This window comes from Acipenser ruthenus, chromosome 9 (assembly GCF_902713425.1).
Source record: "Acipenser ruthenus chromosome 9, fAciRut3.2 maternal haplotype, whole genome shotgun sequence".
Lineage (NCBI taxonomy): Eukaryota > Metazoa > Chordata > Actinopteri > Acipenseriformes > Acipenseridae > Acipenser > Acipenser ruthenus.
Genome location: NC_081197.1, coordinates 52,354,991 through 52,382,696, shown reverse-complemented (window position 1 = coordinate 52,382,696; position 27,706 = coordinate 52,354,991). Strand labels below are relative to the sequence as shown.

General features: G+C 36.9%; 1 protein-coding gene across 1 annotated transcript; it reads right to left on the bottom strand.

The window, feature by feature from the left end:
• Positions 1 to 129: 129 nt before the first annotated feature.
• On the bottom strand, positions 130 to 27,679 carry LOC117406167 (small ribosomal subunit protein uS9m-like). Its single transcript, XM_034010065.3, has 11 exons — positions 27,515 to 27,679; positions 22,550 to 22,732; positions 16,550 to 16,612; positions 16,433 to 16,463; positions 8,278 to 8,357; positions 3,845 to 3,930; positions 3,353 to 3,428; positions 2,582 to 2,750; positions 1,891 to 1,999; positions 1,353 to 1,522; positions 130 to 329 (listed from the first exon to the last, which is right to left on the bottom strand). The coding sequence occupies exons 1-11, from the start codon at positions 27,629 to 27,631 to the stop codon at positions 238 to 240; spliced, it is 1,176 nt and encodes a 391-aa protein (XP_033865956.2). The 5' UTR covers positions 27,632 to 27,679; the 3' UTR covers positions 130 to 237.
• Positions 27,680 to 27,706: the final 27 nt, after the last annotated feature.

Below are 27,706 nucleotides of genomic sequence, written 5' to 3'. Positions count from 1 at the left end.
AAATATATTATTGTGATACTGTTGTGATTCCTACAACACGGCAAAAGTAAAACCTTTGTTAACACACAGGGTGTTAATGTTCGAGTAAAAGCAAACATGGCGGTATGCAAATAAATGTTAAGCTAAATCTTATTACATTTTAAAAAATAATAATACTTTTATTATCAGTACAGAATTGTTTACAGGAACGCATGTTATGGATGTAAATCGTATGCGCTTTGATGCTGGCGCTCCTCTTTATCGTTTATTCCAAGTGAACTTCCTCCGGGCTCCTTCCTGTCCAGGCTTCTGCCGCTCCTTCACACGGGGGTCAGGGGTCAGCAAACCAGCTGGCAGGGGTCACAGTGAGAAAACAGTTCACAATCTTCAAAACTCAAATATCATATCATATAGTTTTACCTCATTCGTTTATGAACAAACGTTGAAGTGGGAGGCATTGTTTCTGTACTGTTGTTTTTGCTTTACAGAACTAGAATTATTAGTTTGACTAGAATTATATGCTGATGGTACAAAAAGATGCATGATGGGAAGTGGTTGAATACAACAATGCAGCACAATGTTATACCTGTTTTTTCTTTTAGGAACAAACAGAACTTCCGGTCTGATTTTACTAACTAGTGCGTTACTGTTACTGTGCAGTATTCCCTGTTACTGTCTATGGTGCTATAATCACAGTTGTTGTGTATTTATTATTCATGTACTCTGGGTAACTAATAAACTGAGGGTCAAATGGAGAATCTTTCAGCCCTTACAATCCAATGTATGACTTATTGGAATTATTAGAATACAAGGGTAGGAGATTCAGAGGAAAAGCTGTGTCGGGTTCGATCCAAATTTCTACAAACTTAAGGCAGTGGATTCTGTGTAATATTAAAAGAGTAAAACTATAAAAAAACATAAATTTTAGATTAAATCTATTAGGTTATATTCAAGCCCATGTGAGATTGTGCTGGTCAGATTTACTTTGTAACAGTGCTATCTAGTGGCACTTTTACATTACATCTGGTATGCCAGTTGGTACTCTGCATACAGTCCAGTCATTAGTGGACATTCTACAAACTCAGCCAGTGGATTCTGTATTAAATTACAGAGGAAGTAGCTTCTTTTTTTAATGCTTTGACTGAGTTCAGGAGCTGGTTTTCAGTTCTAGCTGACTGCCATGGACCAGTCAAAGTGTCTTTATATAAGTAAGCACCAGTAGCATCAAGAGCACAACAGTGTCTGGCCGGGATGACTGTAGTAAAAGTGTTAGCAAAGTGGGAGATCACTACATGGCTGGCTCTTACTTAGGTAGGTACCGTAGATAACTATGTATGCAACTAAACCGAAGGAGAAACTTGGGTCATCCTTACCCTGCCTCATGGACTCCACTTCATTCTCTGTGACGAAGCTGAGCAGAGCTCTAGCAGTGGCCAATCGGATCGCACCGGCCTGTGCTGACCTGCCGCCTCCAGTTACTTTACATTCCATGTCATGCTTACCCAGTCTGTCCAGAAACTGGAACGGGAACATTAGCTGCTCTCTAAGAAACACAAATTAGAAAATTCACCCACCAAAAACATCATAATAAAGTGATTCTTAAAATGGACAAATGCGCAAATGAACACAATAAAACAGAAATTCAAAAGCACTTTATCAAATTATTAAAACATGAATTGTGTTCGTCGTATTTAAGTGAAAATGTTGAAATGGAATTACCTGAAATGTAATAATACTATTGATACCATGTATGGCAGTTGTGCAACATCTAGGTCACATTTCTTCCAATGAAGACAAACAGATATTCTACACAACCAATGTCATTTCACATGCAGTTATCCTGAAAGTACGTTGCTTATAACCCAAACTTGCTCTTCAAATAAATCAACGATTAATTCGGGACACACTCACCGATCTTGCAGTACAGGAAAGTAGTGCAAATAGTCCACACCATTTACAGTTATGTTTCCGGATCCATTGTCTCTGACTATTGTTGTTGCTGTGGCAGTCTTTCTTCTACCTATGAAACAAACACAATATTGTGAGAATAGAACACAACCTTACAGAGGCCATCGGAGATTGAACAACATCCTGGTAATAAACACAACGTAACTCATGCTGAACATACAGTCGTATATACTATACTATTATGAGGAAAAACAGTTCAGTCTGTGTAGGATTTAAAAAAAAAAAAAAAGAAAAAAACAGAAAATCAACACAGTCACTCTTTGGTCCCCTTTTCACTTCTGGCTATCAAAAAACCTCAGCATGTTAAAGTCCAGATTAGGGTGCGCACGCAACACAGCTTGCTGCCAAACAGGAATCTCTTTCCTTCAGATTCGTGAAGTGAGTTAAATCGAGGTTCATTTCTGCCATATTATCCAGATCAGGTACATCACTCCAAAACACCTCAAGGTTTTCCAGCACTGGCTGAACTGACAAAGGAAATGTTTTGTATAGTGATCAGTGTGTTGTTTTTCTTTTATAATGCTCCCTTTGCCACTTGTATCTTCAATACTTTATATTTCTGCTGAACTATATGAACACACCCTGACCACAAACACAATTCCCCCATTTGCAAATATAAGGATTTAATAAGAACCTTCTCCAGTGCTGAAGGCCACTTCATTTTCATCATACTGCAGTGGCTCAATCTTCTGTTTCTTTGACTGTACTTCCAGTGCCCGACGGAACCTCTGAATATACTCCTCTTCCATACTGCAGTACGGAAGAGCCAGGATTCGCTCTAGCAGCTGGATGAAGCGCAGACACTAGGCAGAAAGAGCTGCACATTAGAGCCTTATAAAGAGGTTTACTTTGAACAAGTTATAAAAGTAACTGTCCTGAACAACTGTAGGACAGATTACAAATCAAGCATTAAGAAATGCAGTAGTACAGGTAGCCGTAGAATAACATGACTCGTATTTTAAATGTTAAGTTTAATGACTATCACAGCAGTACAAAGAAAAACAAAACAAAACAAAAGTAAATTGGGTTTATTAGCACCCTCTGCTGCATCAAGCACACATTGCACCTTCTCAACTCATTCACAGAGGTCTCTACCTGCCTGTGCCCGGCACATGACTACAGATGCTTTGCACACAGATCTCAGGAACTGTGAGTTACATCACTCCACTTAACTATTTGCTATACCTTAACCAATTACATCTGTTACCGTTGTTTTAAGTTGAATGGCAAAAACTGTACTAGTGTAACGAATTATCAAACAAAAAACAACCTACACTACAAATTGCTGATCATTTCATATAAATCAGTTATTGTTCTAACCACACAGTGCTTGTGTTATAAAGATGGAATTAAGATGTCAGCGTATACACACAGTACAGTACTATAGACACAGAGGGATACTTACATCATGATCTGAAATTGGCTGCACCAGTATCTCTTCTAGCTCTTCCTTAATCATCCACCTGCTGCCAGTCAGGTTTCTGTATTTTTTTTAATTCAAACACAACACATCAATTTAAACTATTACTGTACTTATATGTACTACCAGGGGGTACAGCATGATTGTTTTCTTGCACCCTGTTGTTCAGGTTGATGAAAACACTGAATGTGTTTACTTTGCCAGAGCAGGTTGATGTATTCTCATCTCAATGTTCAAATTACATTCAAAAAAGCAGAGCACAGCATTAGAGACAACCTGCACACAATGAGGAGAAACTTACACACCTATAAATATTACTTTAAAAGAATTGTGCCGAGTTCCTATGATGAATGCAAGTGGCATTTCAGTATGAACATGTTGTGTACATTTTATTTAGCAATGCACTGTATTATATATTAATACACGACAGAGAGATAGATAGAGATAGAGACAGAGACACACACACACACTACCTACACTTGTTTAGTTTCTTGTGAAAAAAGACCCTCTGCTCGCATACGGTCTTGATATTTCTGAATGTCCAGGAACTTTCCAAACGTGTCCTGTAAGGTAAGAAGCATTAAATATAAGTAAGCAATAAGGCACGACAGGGTGTGGGATATACGCTAATATCCACACTCTAATATCCCCGGGTGCGTTATATGGCACGAGGTGAAGCCGAGTGGCTTTAACTGCCCGGGGCGTGTGGATATTAGAGTATATCCCACACCCTGAAGTGCCTTATTGCGCTTATAAAATGGGTCAACTAACTAACAAAATGTATTATTATTATTATCATCACTATTATTACTATAAACATTGAACTGATTAAAAACAAGAAGCACTATGTATAGGTGTTAAATTGAACACTGCCATTGAAATTGCAGCTTTGAAGATTTACAGGCCCTGTTTTTTGATGTTCATTCTGAACAGTAGGTGGAGCTGCAGCAAGAGATTTCGAGCACAGACCTTCTCTGCCACGTCTGGCCATATTTAGTTGCACATCAAACAAACATTTCTCACAAGACCAGCGGCAGTGTAAGCTGACAGTGTTGGGGAAGATTTTATTTTTTTTTTTTTAAATGGTCCTTTGTGATCTGGGAGTAGTGACAGGAGGTATCCATGGCAGATTTGCGGTACTGTTTCCAGTGACAAAGACGTTTGCATTTTGAAATACTCGGACAGTGGTATAAAAAGCACACCCAATGCCCAGGCAGTGGACTTCTGTGTATTTTTTTCCTTTTCTTTTTCTATGTCCAGAAGCTGTGCTTCGGTAAGTTCGATGCCTAGCAGTATTACTTTTTTTTCACCACTTGAATGAATAAGCATTGGTGTCCAATTTAGACTCCTCCAAAATCTCATCATCTTTATGGCTACTGTTTTTTTTTCCAAAATGACATATTAAATGTGGTTAGTCATGTTTATTAACATATATTTAAATATGGCTACCGTGTTTGTTTGTTTTTTTTTTTAATTCTAGTGGCGTATGGATATCTACAAGTGATTCGCCCCTTTTCGAAAAAAGTTAACCCATGGGAATATGCTACAATAGTCACACCCCCATGTGACCTGTTTTGACAAATCAGGACAGCGTATTTAAAAGACCATCATCCCATTCTGCGGAGTATATTCTGAAGAAGGTTTTTATAGTATAAAAAATAGATTAAATATGATATATTTATGCACTGTAGCTTTAAAACAATACAACAGAAACAGCTGTATGCTGTTCCTTCTTTAGGCTAGAAAGACTGAATATGACCTTTATGTCACCTTACATAATAATAATAATAATGAGGATATGGTGACTTATAAAACAGCTGTGCTATGTATAATACAATATTGGCATGCAACCTACTCTTGCTTAGCATAATCAAATAAAACAAATACATGTAAGAAAGTAAGTAGGTAAATAAATAAATAAATATATAAGACAATTGTTTTCGAGTGGAACTAGATTACACCTGTTTATAAATACCTAAATGCATTTAATTGTCTGAGAAATTGAATTTTGTGAGCCAACTGGTCTTTTTTTTTATTACAAAAAGTCTGTCATGCAGAGCAGACTGCAGTGGGCTGACATGCTTGTCTAAATTGGCATCAAGCCTATGAGCTTACAGTACCCATCAAACTGTGCATTTCATGTATTACATTTAGTCAACCTTACAGATGAATGCTCGTCACGTTGTAAATTGTGAACCCCAGAGAGAATGGATTTCCCTGTCAATTATTCTGCTGATGTTTGCCTTAATTCTTTCTTGATTGTGCATTTAATCCTAAACAGCTGTTGAAAAGCAAACATCAAGCAAAAAAACTACTTTTCACTGACAAAAAAAAAAATTAAATTAAAAATAAAAGCAGTTTATTTAACATTATATTACAAAAAAAAAAAACTCCAGATGTAGCAGTCTTTTTCAATATGTGACAGCGGCTCTTCTCATTAAAAAAGACTTTCAATGATGGATATGCTTTGTTCTTGCAAACGCTGCTATTGAACAGTATTCAAGACTTCAAGTTTCAAGTCAACACATAAAGCATCCCCTGAACAGACACACCATGTGGTTACATTGTAACACATGACAAAAAAGTGTGGATGGTATTTTTAAATATGTAAAAGTAATAAAAGTCAAAGTAAATATATAAAAGACAATTTTGGTTTTGCTTGTTTCGGTGTGTTCTTGTATGTGCATTCTCCTGCTATTCATAGAATTCTTCTTTTCTTTAAAAAAAAAAAAAAAAGTTGGTTCTTACGAGTTTAGTTTTCACAGAAGGCAAAGGACAATAGCACTGGCTGCAATCCCCTTGAAATCTTTGCAAACATCCAGACCCTCATTCAGAACTGAACACCCATCAGTCCTTCAGTCCTGGGCCTCTCTCAAGCAGGGGCTGACAATTGTGTTGATGTTGTGATATTATCACCAAACTCATTTCACTTTTATCCTGACATTTATATATAAATGATACATTTTTATGTAAAATACTGATGCGTACTGTACATACATTGATGCTTGTAAGTGTCAGCCACTTGACAAAAATCAAACAAGCTTTTATTTTCCATGCAGAAACTTTATCATGCACTGTAAATGATAAGGCTAGAACCACCCTCGCCCTCTGGACGGTAGGCTCTATCTGCTCTTCCTGTCCCACAGATACTTGACAAGATTTAGATCTGGCGTCTGTCCAAACTACTCCAGAGATTAATCGGCATCTTGAGGCACTGTACATACCCAGCCTTTCTTCCTGGATGATATAATTTCCTTACATAGTACTGAGTTTATGGTCCACTGAATGCCCACTTTTGAAAGCACTGCCCAATACAGCTATTTAGGTGGCTAGGTGGTGTAGTAGATTAATTCACTAGCTTATCAAGCCTTTCATATATGTAGAATAGAATCCAGTTAAGGTCAAGAAAAATAAGTTTGGTGCTAGGGCATATAAGGGTTAATATCACAAAACCTGCAGCAGTCAGTTCATCAGAAAGGCCCAGAGAGTCATCAGTTATGAGACTGTTCCTTGTGAATATATAACGCAGTCTTGGAATATGGAAACACCCGTTATCCCAGCACATACTATCACGTCTGATTAAAACTCTCTCAAGTATGTTGATTGAAACCAATTTGAAACAGGAAGATGCAGCTTTTATATTATTACATTATACACAATACAGGGATTCTATCGGCATAAAATGAAAGGCCCAGCATCCATTTCTGTTATTAACCAACCGGCTCTTTCCCCTGATGACATGCTTTGTAGCCAGTGACAGGCTTTGACACCGAAGAGGTGAAATAATCAAGGCTGAAAACTTCCTTTCAAAACTGCTTCCTTTCAAAACTGCACATTTTGAAACCTACAAAGCAAATGGCACTTTATTACCACTTTCTGTTTTACAACAGCAGTGGGGCAAAAAGGAAGCTAATGTACCATGTACTCTGAAGGTGACGTCATGCAAAACCCTTGATTAAGTGGCGGGGGGAGTTATAAGGAATAGATTTACCCTGGACGGCTCAGCTGGCAATCCTTTCTGACAGCACTACCTCTCTTTGGTGCCATCATCCTTTCTGACAGCTGAAATGCAATGTTGCATATGTCCCCTCCAACCCCCTCCTTCCTCCTTACAGCGAAAATTCGCATCTGCACCATGAAGCGTTGTACATTATTTCTTAGCACTGCAGGGGGTTCAAGTCTGCCAGGAACCTTTTTGCAAATATCACCACAGATCAAACAGCAGCAGCGTTTCAAGGTAGATTTGACATACCTATTTAAATGAACAGTAGGGGTCCTTGGTTTGCCGGAGGCTGAGCAGGAGCAAACCTCAGTGGAAAGTCAGAGCTGCAGCTCCATTACTCAGCAGTGACATGCTGTGCGTTTATCATTCATTCATTTCTGCCTGGCCAACAAGCTCATTGCCCAAGGTCGATAAAAAGCAAAGAGAGGTTTCAGGAAAATAAATGCTCCTGACAAACGTGGGGGGGCAGATATTGTTCCTCTGGGGGGGGGGGGTTTATTTCCCGCCTATCACCCCCTGCAAAATACACACAAATATGAACTCTACAAAGGATGACTTGCTTTAAAAAGTCAAATCAGCAAGCTTGAAATACGATTTTAGGGTACAGGGGACTGCCACCTTACTTAATTTACATGCAACTTTTATTTTTGTATTTCTTTTTGGCACCAGTGTGTGAAATAAGGTCTGACAGGATCCCTCACTGGGGGATTATAAATTAATCTACATTAAGAAATAAATGCTAGGGACTGGGGGGCATACACCAGAACTTATAATCACAGCACTGAGCAGATTTGAACTCTTTCCCCCTGAGTCCACTGAAGTGAATGTTGTCATATATGCAGCTTATTCTTCAGCAAAGGGGCAAACACACAATTATCACAGAATTCTCTACAGCCGATTTACTTACATGCATTAGCGAGTAGTAGGACTGTTTGCCCGTATAGAAAAGGAAATGAAAGGGTCGACCATCTTCTCCCCATTGGACAGCTGGAAAACCAATACAACAGCAACATTAGGCTTCTAATAGTGGGGTATTTTCAAAATGTTGTCAGTTATCTTTCAATGACATTTTCTCAAGTCCTTGTTTTTAACATATTATCAAGCTATAAGATTACAATAAACAAGATGCCTTAGTTCTGTCAAATAGTATACCGGATATTGCAGCATTGGTGCGTTTTGCTTGTTTATTCTCACATGTTGTGAAATATCATCATCACTGACAAAACTATGGACACTCTTATAAAATATTGTTTTTCTGAAAGCTGACTGTCTGTTGGGTAGGCAAGTACTGTAACAGATAAAACACCTGTTCATTTTACAAAACTAAAATCAAACAACTACAATAAGTTATATATTTCAAGTTCTCTGAAGCACTCTCAAGGGGTTTTGTTTTTCATTTTGTAACATTAACATGATATTCTCTCCCTTCAAAGTTAAAGCTAAAGACTGGGTAAACCCTTTAAAAATCCAGCCCTCTGGATCATCCATCGTGCAGCCCGTTACAGCAATTATTGGTTTTCTTTACCTTCAAATGTATCTACTATATCAACACAGATGTGTGCATTTCAATTTCTGGCACCTCTTCTCCAGCCTTATCTGTTTACTGCATGGGTATTGCTATTAACTTTTAGCAGAAAACAGCTTAGCAGAAAAAATATATATATTAACACAGGCTTTAACAACTTATTGTAAAATATTGCTAGTGTGAAGATATTTTGTTTCAGGTGTATAAGAAAACTATTTGCAAAGTTTTTTTTGTATTTTAGGCAAAGGCTTTGGGCAAGCTGCAAAAGGATACAGTACATCATTTTCTCACTGGTTGTTTGCTTTCTAGATGCTTGGGGCTGTCTTTCTCCCACAACTGTTCTGAGGATTACTGTGGCATACTATAATAGATCGAAACCTGTATACTGCAGACGTCCATAACAGAAAGGCACACTTGCATGTGACAGGCTAAAGTAAACTTTTGAAAGGTCTGGGGTGACGGCATTCAGAGGGAGTTTCGGTTTCATGTCTTGAGGTTTGTAACATTTTTTATCTCTAGATTAACCTTCTATATTAATGAAACTTAGTAACTACTGCGGATTAATGCATTAATAAATATGTACAGTGGGTTCCATGGAAAATCTTCCTGTTACCATGGTAAACTCGCGGTTACTCGACATCATGGTAAACCCGCGGTTACTCGACATCATGGTAAACTCGCGGTTACTCGACATCATGGTAAACTCGCGGTTACTCGACATCATGGTAAACTCGCGGTTACTCGACATCATGGTAAACTCGCGGTTACTCGACATCATGGTAAACTCGCGGTTACTCGACATCATGGTAAACTCGCGGTTACTCGACATCATGGTAAACTCGCGGTTACTCGACATCATGGTAAACTCGCGGTTACTCGACATCATGGTAAACTCGCGGTTACTCGACATCATGGTAAACTCGCGGTTACTCGACATCATGGTAAACTCGCGGTTACTCGACATCATGGTAAACTCGCGGTTGTCATGTGGTGCAAACTGAAGTGTAAAATCAATACTTGCTTTTTCCAGCAGTGTGCCAGAGAGCTTTTAGTATACCCTAGTTCATTAACAAGAGGATTTCTGCTTTAGATTTGTTTAATACCCCCCCTCTCTCCATCGTATAAGTACTGTATTAACAAACATACTGTACTTTAAAAATGTATTTGACGATTGACAATTAAATTACAAAAGCAAAAAATAATCTATAAAAATGATCAATATAAAAAAAAGAAGAAAAATGTTTTGCCCATACAAATGCGATTTAAATTTAAATGTATTTCATGAGATTTTGTTTAAGATGTGAAAATAACTATATATATATATATATATATATATATATATATATATATATATATATATATATATATATATATATATATAAAAAATCAATAAATGCCAATATGGTATGAAAAACATCATTTTCTTAGGGAGAGTATGACAGCAACTCTAAATGTTCCATACTTTATACAATTTTTGCAAGTAGTCAAATCAATAGATGCAATTGTTTTGGCCAAGTTTAATACTACTCATGCTTCAGCGGGTTAAATTCTTGTCTACTTGTGCAAGTGCAAGCCAGAGATCCACGTATAATCAAATATATTTCATCCCCAGTTCAGTTCTACAGTCCCACAGTCCCATATGGTTTATAAAAATAGTTAACATATTTGTGTTGCTTAAAATGCTCTTTTCAGTTATACCACTTCCCGTAAAATGTATCCCGCTGATATAAAGTTTGTAATAACGTTTTATTATTATTATTTGCATTCTTGGGAAATGCACAGAATTTGGTGAATTCATTAAATGGTAGTTTAAAAACGATATTTTAATTATTTCATATTGTTATTATTTTGTGTTTATTTAGCAGACTCCTTTATCCAAGGCGACTTACAGACTAGGGTGTGTGAACTACGGATCAGCTGCAGAGTCACTTACAACAACGTCTCACCCAAAAAGACGGAGCACAAGGTTAAGTGACTTGCCAGGGGTCACACAGTAAGTGAGCCGGGATTTGAACCAGGTTACAAGTCCTTTTCTTTAACCACTGGACCACATTGTGTGATTTTTAACAGTAATCTTACATGTTATTGTTGTGCAGTTCATGTAAAATTATTAGAGAAAATGTTTCTTCATCCCTGCTGCAATCTGGCTCATGGTGCGTCTCAATCAACAAAAATATAGTAATGACGTAATATCGACAACTCCTTGCGTGAAGACATTTTCTCTCCCAAAAACAGAGTCTGTTTTTAAATCAACAAGCAGCTTGTAAATACAAACACTTAGTGAACATTAGCCACTAATATGACAGAGAAAAATACATAATTTCTGGTGTTTAACAAACAATTTTTATAGAAAACAAATCCACTTCAGCTATTTCTAATATTTGTTCATAACAAAAGTATTGGCACATTTACATTAAAAGTCTGTACAAATGTAATAGAACTAATTAAATATAGGAATTGACTGAAAAACATTACACAGTAACTAAGCTGCATTATAAAGTTAATAGCCAGAAAAAGAAGTAATTATTTCCAACATCTGCTGAAGAAGAACATTTAGGCAACACAGCAGAAATATGAACAGGAATCTGATGCATTCTTCAACAAAATGGAACCTTTCCCCCAAAAATGGACCACAGTATGTTTGGAGAAAAAGGGAAAAGCCTTCAGTGACGATTACATTGTATCTATAGTTAAACATGAGGTGGTTCGACCCTAGTATGGGGGCATTTTAGCAGTTATAGGACTGCAGACATTCATGTGATTGAAGATCAAATGAATGCAGCCATGTGTCAAAACATTCTACAAAGTAAAACGATACCATCTGCTCGTAGGCTGATTGGCAGACAGTTTATCTTCCAACGCGACAGCGACCCAAAGCATACAGTGAAGTCAAATAAGTTCTGAAAAGGCCTTTGCAATCCAATACAAATGCTTTGGACTGATCAGAAAAAAAACTGTAGCCAAGCACTGTGTATCCAATCTGTTTGAGCTGAAGGAAATATGCAAGACAGAGTGGGCCCTGATTTCAAGAATTATCATAAATATCTGAAAGCCAGAATAAAAGCAAAAGGAGGACACTCGAAATACTAAAGCAGGGGTGCCAGTACTTTTGTCATGAACAAATATTTTAAATTAAATAAGTTTGTTTGTTTCTTGAGAAAGATTATTTGTTAAATTACTAGAAATTGTGTATTTTGCTACTTGTCTTGGTAAAAACTGGCAGCAGTGTGGAGTAGTGGTTAGGGCTGTGGACTCTTGACCGGAGGGTCAGGGGTTCAATCCCCAGTGAGGGACACTGCTGCTGTACCCTTGAGCAAGGTACTTTACCACGATTGCTCCAGTAAAAACCCAACTGTATAAATGGGTAATTGTATGTAAAAATAATGTGATATCTTGTAACAATTGTAAGTCGCCCTGGATAAGGGCGTCTGCTAAGAAATAAATGATAATAATAATAATAATAATAATAAATGTTTGTCCTTAAATCTGTTACTTTTAATAATGGTATAATAACCGTAGGGTGCCAATATTTTTGTGTGAGACTGTGTGTAGAGATAAATATATTATTTATAATCCAGAGCTAGCAATGGAACGTGAAACAAGAAATGTGATTGGTCGAGCAAGGTTCCAGCTGCCTGTATTAGAACATAAGAAGAACATAAGAACGTTTACAAAACGTGAGGAGGCCATTCGGCCCATCTTGCTCATTTGGTTGTTAGTAGCTTATTGATCCCAGAATCTCATCAAGCCAGGTATTGGATGGATACGGACAGTTCAAGTCTGGTCACATATTAGAAAGCACTGCGCTGCCTCACAGAATTTCCAGTACCGGCAGCCATCTTGTTTACAGTTACAAAGTTAGAGCATCTATAAAACTGAATGACCAACTGCCTGAAAATATGGATGTCTCTGAAGATAATGAACCACCCCAAAAAAATACCAAAACTAGTAAGTAGACATGCAGATTTAGATGAAGACCAATTAAATGAACCGGAAGATTGCAAAACTGAGAAATACAAAAGAAAATGACAAAGCGGGCAACTGCTGTCTTTCAGGACTGGCTAAAACAGAATCAAACTGAAATACATCTCAACTGTGGACACTGCACATCTTAACAAAATACTAAGGGAGTTCTATGTAAATGTAAGAAAAGCCCAAGGAGAAGAGTATAACATTTCAAGCTACATTAGACTGCACTAAACTGCTGTCTAAATGAAAACAAAACTGGTGAATCTGTCACCACACACACTCACCCCGACTTCGTCACTTCAAATAAAGTTTTTTTCAACGGTTTGTAAACGCTACAGAAAAACACAATATAACATACAGTATAGTATTAATATAATAAATATTCATATATTTACGCAAACCTTGCAAAAATAAAACATTCCTGTTGCCACTGTTTAATGATCCTTAAATTTACTGACCCTTAATTTACTGACTCAAATACCTGACAGAGAAAATAATAAATGTCTAAATCTTGATCATGATAATATCAATTCTGTTTCCTCAGTAACTGACAGGTAACCCACAGTGCACTGCAGTATCAGCTACCACACCTACCACGGTACCAGAGAGATATTCCATGGAACCCACTGTATTAAGCTGGTTCCAGGATAGACATTCTGTGCATAAATAAGAAAAGCTGTGTAAGTCCAACATGAGGAAAAATGCCAATTTTGTGTAACTAAATAACAGCCATTGTATCACTGTGAAACACTTTAAGGGCTTTCCATCAAAAACAATTATTCGAAGTCAAACGATGTAAGGTTTGGAGCAACTCCTCACTTGATATGAAACACCCATGAAATATATATATTAGTTACAAGGTCTTTAACACTATTTATTAGTGTTTCCCCTATGGGGTTATTACTTGAATATTAGGTGTTAAAATAAAATAAAATAAAAACAGCAGAACTCATGCATGTGCTGATAACACTAGGTATCCATATACATTTCGACATTACCAATACGTTACAGAAAAAAAAAAGTTTTAAAGTGTACTGTTGTATAACCACTTATAACAGATCCCTAAACTAAAGCCTAGGTGCGTTGTTAGGTACAGGGAAAAATCTAGTTCATTATAGCAGCTGAGAAGATACTATATTTAAGGGATAATTGTATTGCTGTGGTGTGTTACGAGGTAGTAACACTGCTGAGGCAATATTTGAACAAGGAATATATTATTCAAGAGAAACACTACAGCAATGCCATTTTGCTCTTATTAGTACTGAAGTCTTGTATTTTGTACTGTAATTCTTAATATGTATTTTTTGTATACAACTGTATATCGCCCTGGGTAAGGACGTCTGCTAATAAATAAAATAAATAAATAAATAATAACAACAGCTTTTATGGTTATTTATTTATTTACCTTTGTTTGTCTGAAATTACCACTGAAAGAGTTAACTTTCTGAGAGCATGGTCATAGCATCAGTGTGAAGCGTTTCATCAGTAAGAAGTGGTTTCACAACAGGTTTCATCTTTCAGCCATGCTTTAATTTGCCATTCTGTTATTGAGGAATAACAGATCGGCTGACCTTTCAGGAAAACAATGGGAAAGCAGCGTCCACTTTTTATATGCTGTAAAAATCGCTGTATAGGTCACACTGCTGTAAAAGTCACGTACATAACACTTGATTTTTTATTTTTTCCTACATGCTCAGCACCGATACAAAGAAAAATGTTGGCCCGTTCCAACTCGTTTTTTCAGGGAACACAAAAAAGATACAATGTCAAAAATACATAGCTGAAATGACTGTTTTAAAATGTACTGTTGGTTTTGTTGGTACAGTACTATATATTTACAAGTATTTTAATTCAGAACGATATGATTCTGAAAATGTCACTTGCCAAAAGAGACGACTCACACGAGGACTGTAATACAGTACATACTTTTAAATCCGGTACGTATTGTAGCATTATGTAAAATGCCCCATTAACGACCCAACAACAAAATGAAATCAAAATGTTACCCATGCACAGAACTGTGTACAAAATTAAGGCAAAGCAATTGAGAAAAAGATTAAAAAAAAAAACACCAGATTCCAGAATTAAAAACAGTCCAAAGTTGCAGAATATAGTGCTCGATAAGCCCGTCACAGTTCACTTGTAAATGAAAATACACAAAAGCAACTAAAGCATCACAGTATCTAAAACTTTTTAATGATTAACATTTACATTACAATAGCTTGTCTCGTTCGCTTTGTTTTTGCTGCATTTTCATCATGTGAAATTGGAGGAAGCGCTGTGTAACTGCACAATGAAGACAGACTGATTTGCACATTCCGAGAAAAAAACAACAACACGGGCTGTGACAGATAATCAAATAAATTGTAACATTAAAAAGATGGGCTTTGTATAAGAAAACTGGTGACTGGAGTCGGAAATCGCGTGTGACAGATAAGTGCATTAATTTGTTACATTATATATATATATATATATATATATATATATAAATAAATGGGATTTATTTTATTCTTAATTATATTCGTAAAATACGACTGACGTGTATCTGGGTAACAGATATCCGAGTGCTGACTACTACTGTAAATTCCAGTAGTAACAGTGTAAACCACTGACAAGTGGTACTTGAATGGATTTAAAAAGTATTAATTCACAGTGCACCAGTAAGTAAAATCAAATGATAAATCCTACATCACATCTGTATTAACCGATTTTCTTTTGCCATATTTTAATTTATCTGTGTTTTGTCTCCAGCCATGTACTCTTTTTTCAGCATTGCGATTGCCATGCTTTTCGGCAAATTCAACAACTCGCAATTTCAAATTTGTTGTGTAGCACTTCCATTTTTTGTCTGAGGGTCCTACTTTATCCAGTCTCAGACACCTGCATTATAATATTGCATTGCAGTTACAACTAACAGAAGACTTGATAATTTTATTCGGCTTTCTAACCAACAGCTGTTTGTTACGGATCACAGGGGCGGGTTGAGTCTCAATGTTGACAAAATCAATGGTTTGGAAGGGTGGGAATAAGGAAATTCATAGAGATGGACAACTATTGTGTAGCTATTTGTTTTTCTCCACTTGCACGCGTTTGGGTTGAGAGGAGGTCAGTCAAGAGTCTGAAAGCTTGCGTATAACATTCAAAATGACTAAGGGTACTGTGATAACTAATTACAACTTTTAATTAGAACAGTGGTTTTGTCTACCTAGCAACATGACCTGAATGCCGTAGATCCTGAAGAAATAATCAGTTTGTTGACAGTTACGTTTGCGTGAGCCATAACCGTGTCTGTAGTAATCCCATTGTGGCGCTGGAACAATAGTTTAATATTAGACACACCGGCGCATATGTCTCACCGGTGTATTAGTCGCTCCCCCCTTTTTAGGGCCACCCAAAAATGCCAACAAAATCAACTTATACAATGTTTTTTTATGGTAATTAAGGGTTAATGGCATTGCTGTGGTGTGTGACGAGTTAATAAAGCCTGAGTTACTGAATTACCAGAGTTATTGTTCTTTTTACTGGAAATGAAAAAGTAGTTAAATCATACTGTATTATTGAATCTTACCTCTCTGCTTAGGAAAAATCTCATCTGGGTGCTGTAACAGAACATAACAATGTTACGGATCAAGCAGGCATCTTTCAGCACAAAATGACATGTGTATTACTTTTATTACTCATGTACCTTCATGACAGGCCTAGCTCTCTTCTCAAACAATCCAGAAGGGAAAAGGTAGGCAATCGCCCTCTGTGAAAAACAAAACAGAAATTGTTAACTGAAATGTTAATTTGTTTCACCTGTGATGATAATCTTTTGCTAAAAAAATAAATAAAATGTACAGCTGCTATAACACTGTCAGCCAGGATAACATTGATTTGACGGGACAAGCCTGGAAGGTGTATAAACTGTTCTGAAAGAATACATGACCATTCCTCAGCGATTACTGCAGACTGTTGCTTCAAGAGTGTTTCTTTGGGAGCGTCAGCTGGGTTCAAAGGTTATCATCCTTGTATGTTACTTAGTCTATCTGTTTGTCAATAGCCAGATGTTACAACAGATGTGGCAATGAAATTACTTATTTTTACTGGACAACATCTGTAATGGAACTTTATATTGCAGCAACAACCGCTTTGTAAAATGCTGCCACAAAAGGGTTAATTTTTTCTTGAACTTAGAGAATCATGGAATACAGCTGGGTACCAAATATGATGCCACTATCTCAGGCAGACCTGGAGATCAAAAAGTCACATGACAACAATACCATCCATATTAGGTCAGAGGTGAAAAGGTATTGTTGGTGTTGGATTTTGACAGCAGAGTTAATAACACTAAAAGTCAGCATCTAAAATGGTTAATCAGACATGAGCGGTTAAAGAATAGGCGCCATCAAAATTATATAATGTTGTGCGTCTCCCACAGCATTATTTCTAGGCAACAGTTATTGTTCAACTTGCAGATGGTAGATAATAAAGACAGAAAAATGACTTCATGCTAGCCATCCACCATGACAATTTATCTTAGTCTGTCCACTCCATTACAGCCTTGATGTTTAGCAGATTTTATCTTAAGTTTTCAATTAGTAACAGCAGATGCTGAATCGGAACCAGGCTCCTGCCTTTTGCAGTTGTCAAAACAGTAGAAATCATAAAACTAAGTGGAGACAAAAAGAAAACGTGGAACTCTGCAGCAGAAACACAGCACCTGTTCATACCTTGAGCTGCAATATGGCAGCCCCCAAAAGACCACACATAATACTGTCAGTACTTCCAGCCTGAATAAGTGTTGCAGCAGACATATTTATATGGGTCTCAACTTAGGTTAAAAATGAAAATGTGATTGCAGCATTTTGATCTTTATGCAGTGGCCACTGGTTACCACTGGTGTTCAAAACACTGCAAGAAGGAGAGACATCAGAACATGTCTGCATTGAGGCTACTATATTCTAGCTTCATTTATATTACTTTGCTATTTTTTCTATGAGACTGTAGAGGTCAATGCATTCAAGGAGTGCTATATTTACTATAGCAATGAGAATGTAGAGGTCAGTACATTCAAGTAGTGCTATATTTACTACAGGCATGAGATAGTCAATAACATTACATCTTCATGTACTGTAGTATTTTGTTGATAAAGTAAACAAGGACAATGCATAATTGAAATTAAAAAGGCTGAATTTAGCTCTGTATCTGCTTAGCAACGCAATGTAATTAAGAACACTGTGATCCACCTTTTTATGTTATTGTTGGGCACGGTAGCAGCTGGTCTACTATGGGATTGGCAGAACAAATTCGTTTTTGGGTAAGGTGCACTATGGGATTGGCAGAACAAATTCGTTTTTGGGTAAGGTGCACTATGGGATTGGCAGAACAAATTCGTTTTTGGGTAAGGTGCATCTTCGGTTTGATGTTGGTTTCAAACTCCCTGGCCGCAGGAATAAAAGACAAAGCTGGTGAATTAATTCCAGCAATTCAGAAAATCTTACATAATATGAATTACTGTCAATTTATAGTTCTTTTTTTCTACATTTTCCTATTCGAAAGCCATACACAACATGGCAAACTTGTATTTGATTTAATGTTCTTATTATGTTATTTTTTCTATTACTGAGATACTCAACATTACTGTGCATTTTCAGTCCTGCAGAGACATTTAAGACCTGTGAGGCATAGGAGAAGCATACCGAGGACAGCCTAATTCTGGGGACTCCAACTCCTACAAGCAAACTTAAATAATATAAAAATCACGGATAAGAATCCAACCAACCACGGTCACGGAATTCACATGTAATGATGTTATCCTGTGTATAGAACACACTACTACTTTTAATGTTATGTGCTGGAGTATGATCTTTCTTTTTATGGTTTATAATCAGAGGAACATGAAGTCTTTAAAATCTTGGGAGTTGACATAGTTAACCCAAATACTTTAAGCGCAGTAGAGAAACCAGGACCAGAGAACAGAGAGAAGGAGACACTTTTTCACACAGAGCGGTGAGAGTATGGAATGGGCTACCTAGTCATGTTGTTGAGGCAAAATCACTTGGATCATTTAAGACCCAACATCTACCCACAGCTGCAAGAAAAGTTGTGTCTATTGTACTGATTTGAATGAATTTGCCTTTTTGGACTAACTTCATCAAATCAAAATTCCGATCCCACCGAGTGATGAATATCTGGACGACCGCATGAGAGTTACGCTTTCTAATGTCGTAGTTATGGTAGAAAGCATGCAGCGTCCAACACTGAAATCCAGGGAAGAATATATTTTCTTTACTTTTAATTTGGTGTTTTTTTGAGGAGTGGCCTGCCTTTAGCCTTGTTATTTATAAGTAGCTCTTTGTTGAAAAAAGATTGGAGACTTGACATAGAAGGTAAGCTGGGCAGCTCATTTCCATTTCAAAGAAAATTGAGTTATGTTCTTGGTATTCTGTTAGAGAAAGTGTCCAGTGTTGCAGTCGTATTAACCCTCACCCTTCACCCTTTGCACAGTATGCAGGGGCCCAGACTTGGTCTAACTTTAACACTAAACTAAATTGTTAAGTAAGGGTGCTGTGCTCAAGCTCAAAGCACTAAACAATCTACTTTGTACTGAACTTGAGGCAGGCCGTCTACTGTTCCTTTTAGTCTGTGTTGCAGAATGAAAAGTGACTATGGTTTCAACTGGGGAAAAGCAGAGGGTCGTGTTGTTGTCTTTAATAATTAGCTTTCCCAGCTGGGCAGTGGAATGCAGCTGTTTACTTGATCAGTGGTTTACACAAATGTCATCTCGACTGACTCGCTTATAAATTACCAGCAAGTGCAGCTAATGTACAGGTGCTAATTTATTTAAACTCGTCTCCACAGCTCTGCACATCTCTCTAAAATGCATCTGGCACCTAATGTTACCCGTCAATTTTGCTTAGGCATGCCTGTCCTAATGACTCTCTTCATTAGAAATGAGTGCAAATCATAAAATATGGTGAATAATGATATATCAAATGGAATAGGCAAAGCAAATCAATTAGGAGGGAATTTTACTCCCCTTAATTGTTGACACAACAGTTAAATTAAGCTATTTTCCTTGCAAAGATGCTAATAACAATTAAATATCCATTTGATGCCTTGTGCCATTTTCTGTAATGTGTATTAATTTTCTTTTTGCTTGGTACTTTGTGAAAAACTTTCCAACATTGAAATACAAAATGACTACCGTTGCTCAAATGCCAGCATGCCTCTAGTTTCAGACCCATTCGAATATCTCCTGTGGGGTTTGTTTTTCCTACATACTGTATACTGTTTAAGTGGTTTAACAGATGTGGGGTTTCTGTCTCATCGCACATGAATATTGGTCAGCACGTACAGATTTGTTAGCTCTCCTTGCCTATACAAAATAATGAATGGTAACCTAATCCTTATACAAACAGCAAGCTTATTACTTTTTCTTCAAAAACCTATGACAAATAACATCTATATTATTTAAATCATTTTTATTACATAATGAAAAGGGGTTGTAAGCTTCCCAAATTAAAACAGGAGGACTGTCGTAAATCAATACCCAAATTTGACACCACATTTCTTTCCCGCAGGGGAAAATTAAATAAAATGAATCCTAAAAAAATAAAGCTACTTTAAGTGAGACATATCTGCTACATAAACAAACAAACCAAAAGGTGAAATTACCTCTGAATTATTATGTTAATATTTGTAATATTTTACCTTATACAAATACATCTAATGTTTTACCATTGCTGTCTAAAGAGGCTTACGTTAGAGACCCAGTCAGTGAGATGCAACAATACTCTACAGATACACACACATTACTTTTTTAAATGGAAATGGCATAAACACAATAATGCCTCAACAAAAGCTGTACCTGTTATGAGTACAGTACTGTATTTAATATAAATTATCCTTTATTCTCTATGCAAGTATGGGTTATTTTCTGCACAGTAATATAAAAATGTGAAAATGGCTCCCGTTGTAAATTTTAAACAGCACTTCATTCCATACACTGCATTCAGCCACTTCTATTACCAAGCCCTAAAATGTATTGCACTAAATAGTATGCCTTTAATATTCTACTTTGAATTAGTAGTTGAACAAGACTTATAGTTGAAGAGATTGACGTTTAATTTTTTATTTTAGTATTCATATATATTTGACCTAAAACTTTCATTAGAAAAAAAAAAAAAAAAAGACAGTACTGTTATTAAAACATGATGTGCATTTTTATTTCTCAAAAAGTCACGGAATATTGTCTATGTACTGGCTATTATTTTCATGTTTAGTTATTCCATTAACATGAGCAAGCCTACAGCACATTAAGTGCCTTGCTGAATGATATGGGTGGTTTCTTCATCATCTGGTCTTCAACATGTGTTGCTGCATTGGGTGGATTCAGGTGTTGTGCCAAAAGCTGCTGTTCCCAGCTATTCCCATGGGTCCCTCTGTTGGAAAACTACTGTTATCAGTTTATGTACTCTGCAGTTGCGATCTGAACTCCGACATCCTCAATAAGCTGCGGCAGGCGAGTCCCATTCTTATTTATTACGCTTGGAAGATTCAGATTTTGATCATCTCAATGATATTCCCCAATACAGCTCTGGCAAAGGGACATTTCTTGTTCAATCCTGAAAATGGTATCCAGATCTGTGATGGATTTTGACAGTTCGGACTGTTAATCTTTGCTACCAAGTTGCATATTATATGCTTACAGTAAAGCAGTTTCACATTTTGAATAATGCCCTGATCCAGTGGTTTACAAAAACACAGTTTGGAGGCAGAAACAGCATGTGCATGTTGCCTCAGTGCTATGGGAGCTTGAGTTACCAAGCAGAAGTAAGAATGCATGTTTCATAATGTGCATCGCTTTGTTCAGCTCCTTAAGTCAGTCACAGAATGGTACAGTAATCATCTTTTTGCTTGTCCAAACTACTGGTTGTGTTGCTGGATCAAGGGCTTTGCAGCTTTTTATCAAGAGGCTTTAGTTCCTCTTCAGTTGCACAGTAAGCCTCTCCTTTGCCTCCCTTACATTTGTCAGTTTAGTGTTCTATACGATGATCTGAACCAAAGGCCAGTTTCATCACACTTAATGTCACTAACGTCATAACCAGCACACTGTTCATGCCGTTTACATTGATTCATCATAAAATTTGCTGAATTTAACAGCATAACATGACCGTCAACTCTCCAACCATCCATTGAAAGTCTTAAAATAAGTAAAAATTCAGCTAGTTTTCAAATGCAAGTGTTTTGCTCCATAAACTGGGGATTTGTTAGCATGAGCCTGTCTAAACGATACCAATAGCAAAGCGTTCACTCTTTTCTACCTGCTTGCTGTTGCTCTGTGTTTGTGTGGCTGTAAGTAGGACTCTTGTAATTATCTCGTGATTTTGAATTTTTGCTCTTTTTGTGTTGGTTTTGGTAAACTTACAGATTCTTTGATAAGCGCAATTTTGTGAACATTTAGTCATTTTGTTTGCTGCTCAGCACCTGCACAATTTAGTATGGCACCTGCTGGACATGTATGACTTCCTCAACCGACTGTTTTTTAAATTATTTTCATAACATACTTGTTTATATACGAAGAAAAGAAAAATCTAATGACTCATTGCTGGAGAACCCAAAAATCATGCTGGATTATACAGGATGCCAGTATGTAGAGAGACGGGATTCAATAGGTTTACTGGAGCACAGAAATACTTACATCAATACCCTCTTGAGTAAACGTTTCTGGGTCTTCACCCATCATGTTAGCCAGGTGTCTCTTTCCAATGTTAAACTCTTCGATCTGCTTCTTGATGAATTCCTGTGTGTACTTCTCTGGACCTGCTGCTGCTATGTTCTTTCGTTGAAGCGTTGAGCTGGTGCATACTAGCCTTGCTAACACCTATAAAAAAATAAAATAGGAAAGAGGTGAGTTTCGATCTATAGGCAACTTCAGTTACATGGAAACTTGACCTTCATCTTCCATGACATTTATTTTCACATTAAAGTATAAAGCTGGTTATTCTTGGTCATCCTGTATTGTAACAGAATTGCAACTGCGTGTATTTAAGTTGCCACACAGCAATTTCCAGCAGGGTACAGAACGTTTTCTAATTCTTGACCTTGAAGTTGAGCGCAGTACTCAGCTTAAAAGCACAACGTCTACGTTTATGGTTTGCGAGACACCAACGGAATCAGCGCACCCTAATTTCAGGAAGGGTAACGAATCAGCTTGCGTGAATACATTATCACACATTCTACAGCCAGCTACTGTATAAACATGTTGCCTTATGTTTTAAGATAAAATTGAGGTCAATGTGATGTGCAGTTTAGTTAACCTGTCCTGCATCTTCTGCACACTACAGGGCGTTATCTGACTAGAAACTGGTTTGTCACGGATTACTACAGAAATACAATGTTTCACCAGCAGGAGTCACACGCTGAAGATCAGGTCACTATAGAAGCTCATCTTCTAAAAGGAAATACTACACGATAATTGTGCGAATATAGTAATTTGTTACAGCTGTGTATAATGGTATTTAAAACAGGATTCATTTATCCGACTTTTTACATATCCGTCCTTCCTCTGGTCCGACAGACTACTGTACTTATATTGCATTGGACTAATGCAAGTACCATTGGTAATCCCAATTGCAGTGTACCAAAAGTTGATTAGGTTACAGGGATCATAAGTTAAACTAGATCACATTTAGTACTGACTGCAGCATACTAAACCAGACCTTACAAAGAATCTTATGAATACGAATCAAAGAAACGATACAGTAAGTTAGCATTAAAAATAAGGATAGAATACTATGGCCTCTATTCAAAGTATATCTGTCACAAAATTCCTTATTAAAGGATGGTTTTATCAAAACCTTCTTTCATGTTTACGACTGCCCAGTGTCATCACTTAAATCGATAAAGCGACTGTTATTCCACACTTTTGCCTCATTTGCATACATTGACTTTAGGAAAGGCTATATTGAAACTTATGTTATTTTTTTATGTAAACATCGTGGGTCAATTGCAATGTACTTTTGAAATGGAGTACTCACCTGGGGACTGAACAGTGTACTAGCAAGTACTGTACTATCTGATGAGTACCTCCAATTAATCCCAAACTCTGTACTATCTGATGAGTACCTCCAGTTAATCCCAAACTCTGTACTATCTGATGAGTACCTCCAGTTAATCCCAAACTCTGTACTATCTGATGAGTACCTCCAGTTAATCCCAAACTCTGTACTATCTGATGAGTACCTCCAGTTAATCCCAAACTCTATACTATCTGATGAGTACCTCCAGTTAATCCCAAACTCTGTACTATCTGATGAGTACCTCCAGTTAATCCCAAACTCTGTACTATCTGATGAGTACCTCCAGTTAATCCCAAACTCTGTACTATCTGATGAGTACCTCCAGTTAATCCCAAACTCTGTACTATCTGAATACCAACTGCAATGTAAAAATGCACAGTGGCTAACCCAAATTTAACACAGACCCCAGGGTTAAACTGATAATTCCCTTGCCGACTGGTAAAGTGAGTGGGGCAGAATTATTCAGTATTTCATTTATGTTGCCTTGTATCTGTAAAGAAGAACTATTATCAGTATTGTCCTTACAATATTTATTTTTTATGTTTTTTATGTTAATAATCCTCAGTAAATCAAAATGCATACTATTGCTGAAATACATACATTTTTAAATGTTGTAATTAAAGCATTGAATGTACTAATAATTCATTTTGAATTCAATAATTCAAACAATATTCAGATTAATTCATTACAAATTGTACAAAATTACCCACTCCGATGGATTATATTTGTTCCCGATTGCACCAGATCTCATTTGCTAAATTCTTGTGTTGAAGGTGTTATAATCCACACACACACCAAATGCAATTATATATGAACCCCTGAATTACACTGTATACATAAAAGGTTTTCTTTACAGTTATACAAAATATATACTGTAAAGACCTTGCAAGAAATTAAATGCAATCATGTGTATGATTTTAATATGCTGCATTGGCAACTGTGAGGTAGATAACAAGGTGCCATTAACTCCAGCAAACCAGTTAATCCAGCAGTATTTAAACACTGAAGTTGCTCTGTACATTAATGGAATCCACATTTCATGACAACTACATGTAAACATGTTCCGAATTACACATTGGAGCAATACATGTATTTTGTTGAATACATCAAGGATTATGTTGCAGCTGTGGATGACACCCAAAAGGATTCAACCTCTATACAATTATTTCAGGTGTGGCGATTATAGTATTGTCATTCGGGTTGCCACCTGGCCCCATAACTCCGGAACACTGCGAGACAGAACAGGATTTTGAAGTTGCCTTTAAACTGAAGGAAATAAACATGTCAACTGAGCGCTAAACCTTTGCTAAATTCATTCTGTTGATTAATTCTCGAGGCAGCATGACAATACAATAATAGCTTTTAACAATTAAATAAATAAGTACCATATATATTTTATTAATAGTTTTAAATATATACATTTTAAAGTTTCTTTATAGTTTCTATTAACCAGGCAAATTATTGTTCAAATGCAGCATTGATGCGCGATTAGTTACAACACTGCCTCTGCCAGGTCTCTGTTCCATCTCTCTCTCTTTGACAGCTTGGCATCACCTCAGGCCATCCCCCGTGTGGTAGCTCACGTGATCAAATCCTTGAACGTAAACAGTTTCGCTGAAAAGCACTTTTTTAAAAAACCAAGACTACAGCAGCAACGACAACAATCTCCTTAACTTCCAAGGAGTTGTGGGCTCTCTAAACGTTAAGTGGGAATGACCTTTTGTCATTTATGTTTATCTTGCTTAATCTGCATTGCTTGTGGGTGTATTAGGTGGCATTTTGAAACCAGAACTGATTACTGTAACATCTTGTTTAGTAACAAATTCGAAGTTATAATATGCAATGTTTAACAGCAAGTGGCTATAAAAGTTAATGTCACATTGTATATTTTTTCTACAGAAGTGTTTTTACTAGTACAAATGCAAAATGTTATTTTTGTGTGACTGCTGCAAAACAAATGTATAAATTGTTGTCAAGCACACAATATAATACTACGTTATTCTTTGTATTCATTTTCTGAAGTAAATGCAGCAAGTCAACAATACCTGTTCGTTTTTGTCATAAATACAACAAGTAAACGATATCTGTTAATTGTTTAACATTTATAATTATAAAACAGTTTAAATATAGGCCCTGTGTCTTGTTCTAGTAGTTTACCTGCACTGTCTATTTATTATTGGTATCCTATCGGTATCGGCCGACACGGGTAGATAACCATCGGCTATCGGTATCTGACAAGAAAATCTTTATTGGTGCACCCCTTTGTGGGTCTTCATTGGTTTGATCAGGCTATACAGTAGAACCTATATCCGATCCTGTAAGATACCCTATCTTCTATTAACCAATGGACTTGTGGCACGTGCCATTTGCACAGTACTGTATCAGTTGTGAACGAATCTCTATCGGTGCCAAGAAGGTGTTCTTTTAAGATAAGTTCCTGTTCCTTTAACTGGAGCATTTACAAAGGGAAAAATGTGTTTCACCACAAGGGTGTTGTCTTAGGCAAAGTGTTCTCTTAGGAGATGTTCCTATGTGCAGAGACTACTGTACAATGTTGCCTATACTGAATCAGCTGCTGCTGTTGGCCTGCCTTGGCATTAGTAGAAAATTTTAACTGACCAAAATTATTATCTAGGCCTACATAATAAATTATGTATGTGGTCATTGTACTTTCTGTGTACTATATGTAGCCTAGGCTTTTTATCACATTAAAAAAAGTATAAATTATTTAAACCTGCATCCCCCCCCCATATGTTTTTATTATTAGTAGTATCAGATTACTGTACATTTGGTTTTACAGTAAACTCCTAAACGCATCTGTCAAATATATTGTTTGCAAGGAAGGGTTTGTAATATTATGTACGTTTTGTGAAGTGTAACATTAAACAATAACTGACGGAGGAATGCTATGAACATTATGCAATACTAGCACAACGCAGGGGCATAGAATAGTGGAACATTAACAAGTTGCACCACGTTAATAATACTGACAACTGTAGGGCATTTTTTCATTGATTGGTTTACCACACGGACTAATTTCATTACCTGGTATAGTAATTTAAAAAGTAAATTCGATTTACTTTCTAAATATAGTTAAACATCTACTAAATAACAACCTTTTGACCCTCATGGGCTTCTATACATATGTGTGAAGTTGAAATATGTGTGTTGATGTTGCATTTGCACACTGCCACACATGATATAACACACTACTTGGCAAACGGCATCGGTTTGATTGTTTACTCCCACATACTAATTTTAACAGACATTGCATATCATTATCCGCATAATTAACTGTAGTGTCTGGTTCGATGAAGGTGAACAAAACGATTCTTGGCACTGCAGTACGTCACACCAACCAGTAACATCAAAGTACTACATTTTTACACCGGACCGCTATATTTTGTGTGATAACATACATACATACATACTACGACTACAAATAGAATTTTATTTACATCGATTACACACGTACACTTGAAACAACTTAACAATGAGGTGCAGTCAACGACCTGGAAATGATAGACCTGATCGTTCACTAAAAACATTACAATTCAACAACATGAAAGCACAAACTAACTCACCGTAACTGCCGGTTTTTGAAGAATAACATTTCTCGTTATTGACGGCAGTATCACGGAGGAGCAACCGCAACATCCCTGCACAAAGGACTTCAACACTCTCCCACTGGAGGCTGCCATCTTTGACACACTTCGCCGCAGAGCGCAGGAACGTAGCAACAGCGCGCGCAGCATAACTCCTCCTACTCCAGACCT

Coding starts and splice junctions, on each gene's coding strand:
- LOC117406167 (XM_034010065.3), bottom strand. CDS start 27,631: ATGGCAGCCTCCAGTGGGAGAGTGTTGAAGTCCTTTGTGCAGGGATGT. Junction 16,613..22,549: donor TTACTCAAGAGGGTATTGAT/GTAAGTATTTCT, acceptor TGTTTTTCACAG/AGGGCGATTGCCTACCTTTT. Junction 3,429..3,844: donor TCACAAGAAACTAAACAAGT/GTAGGTAGTGTG, acceptor AAAAAAATACAG/AAACCTGACTGGCAGCAGGT.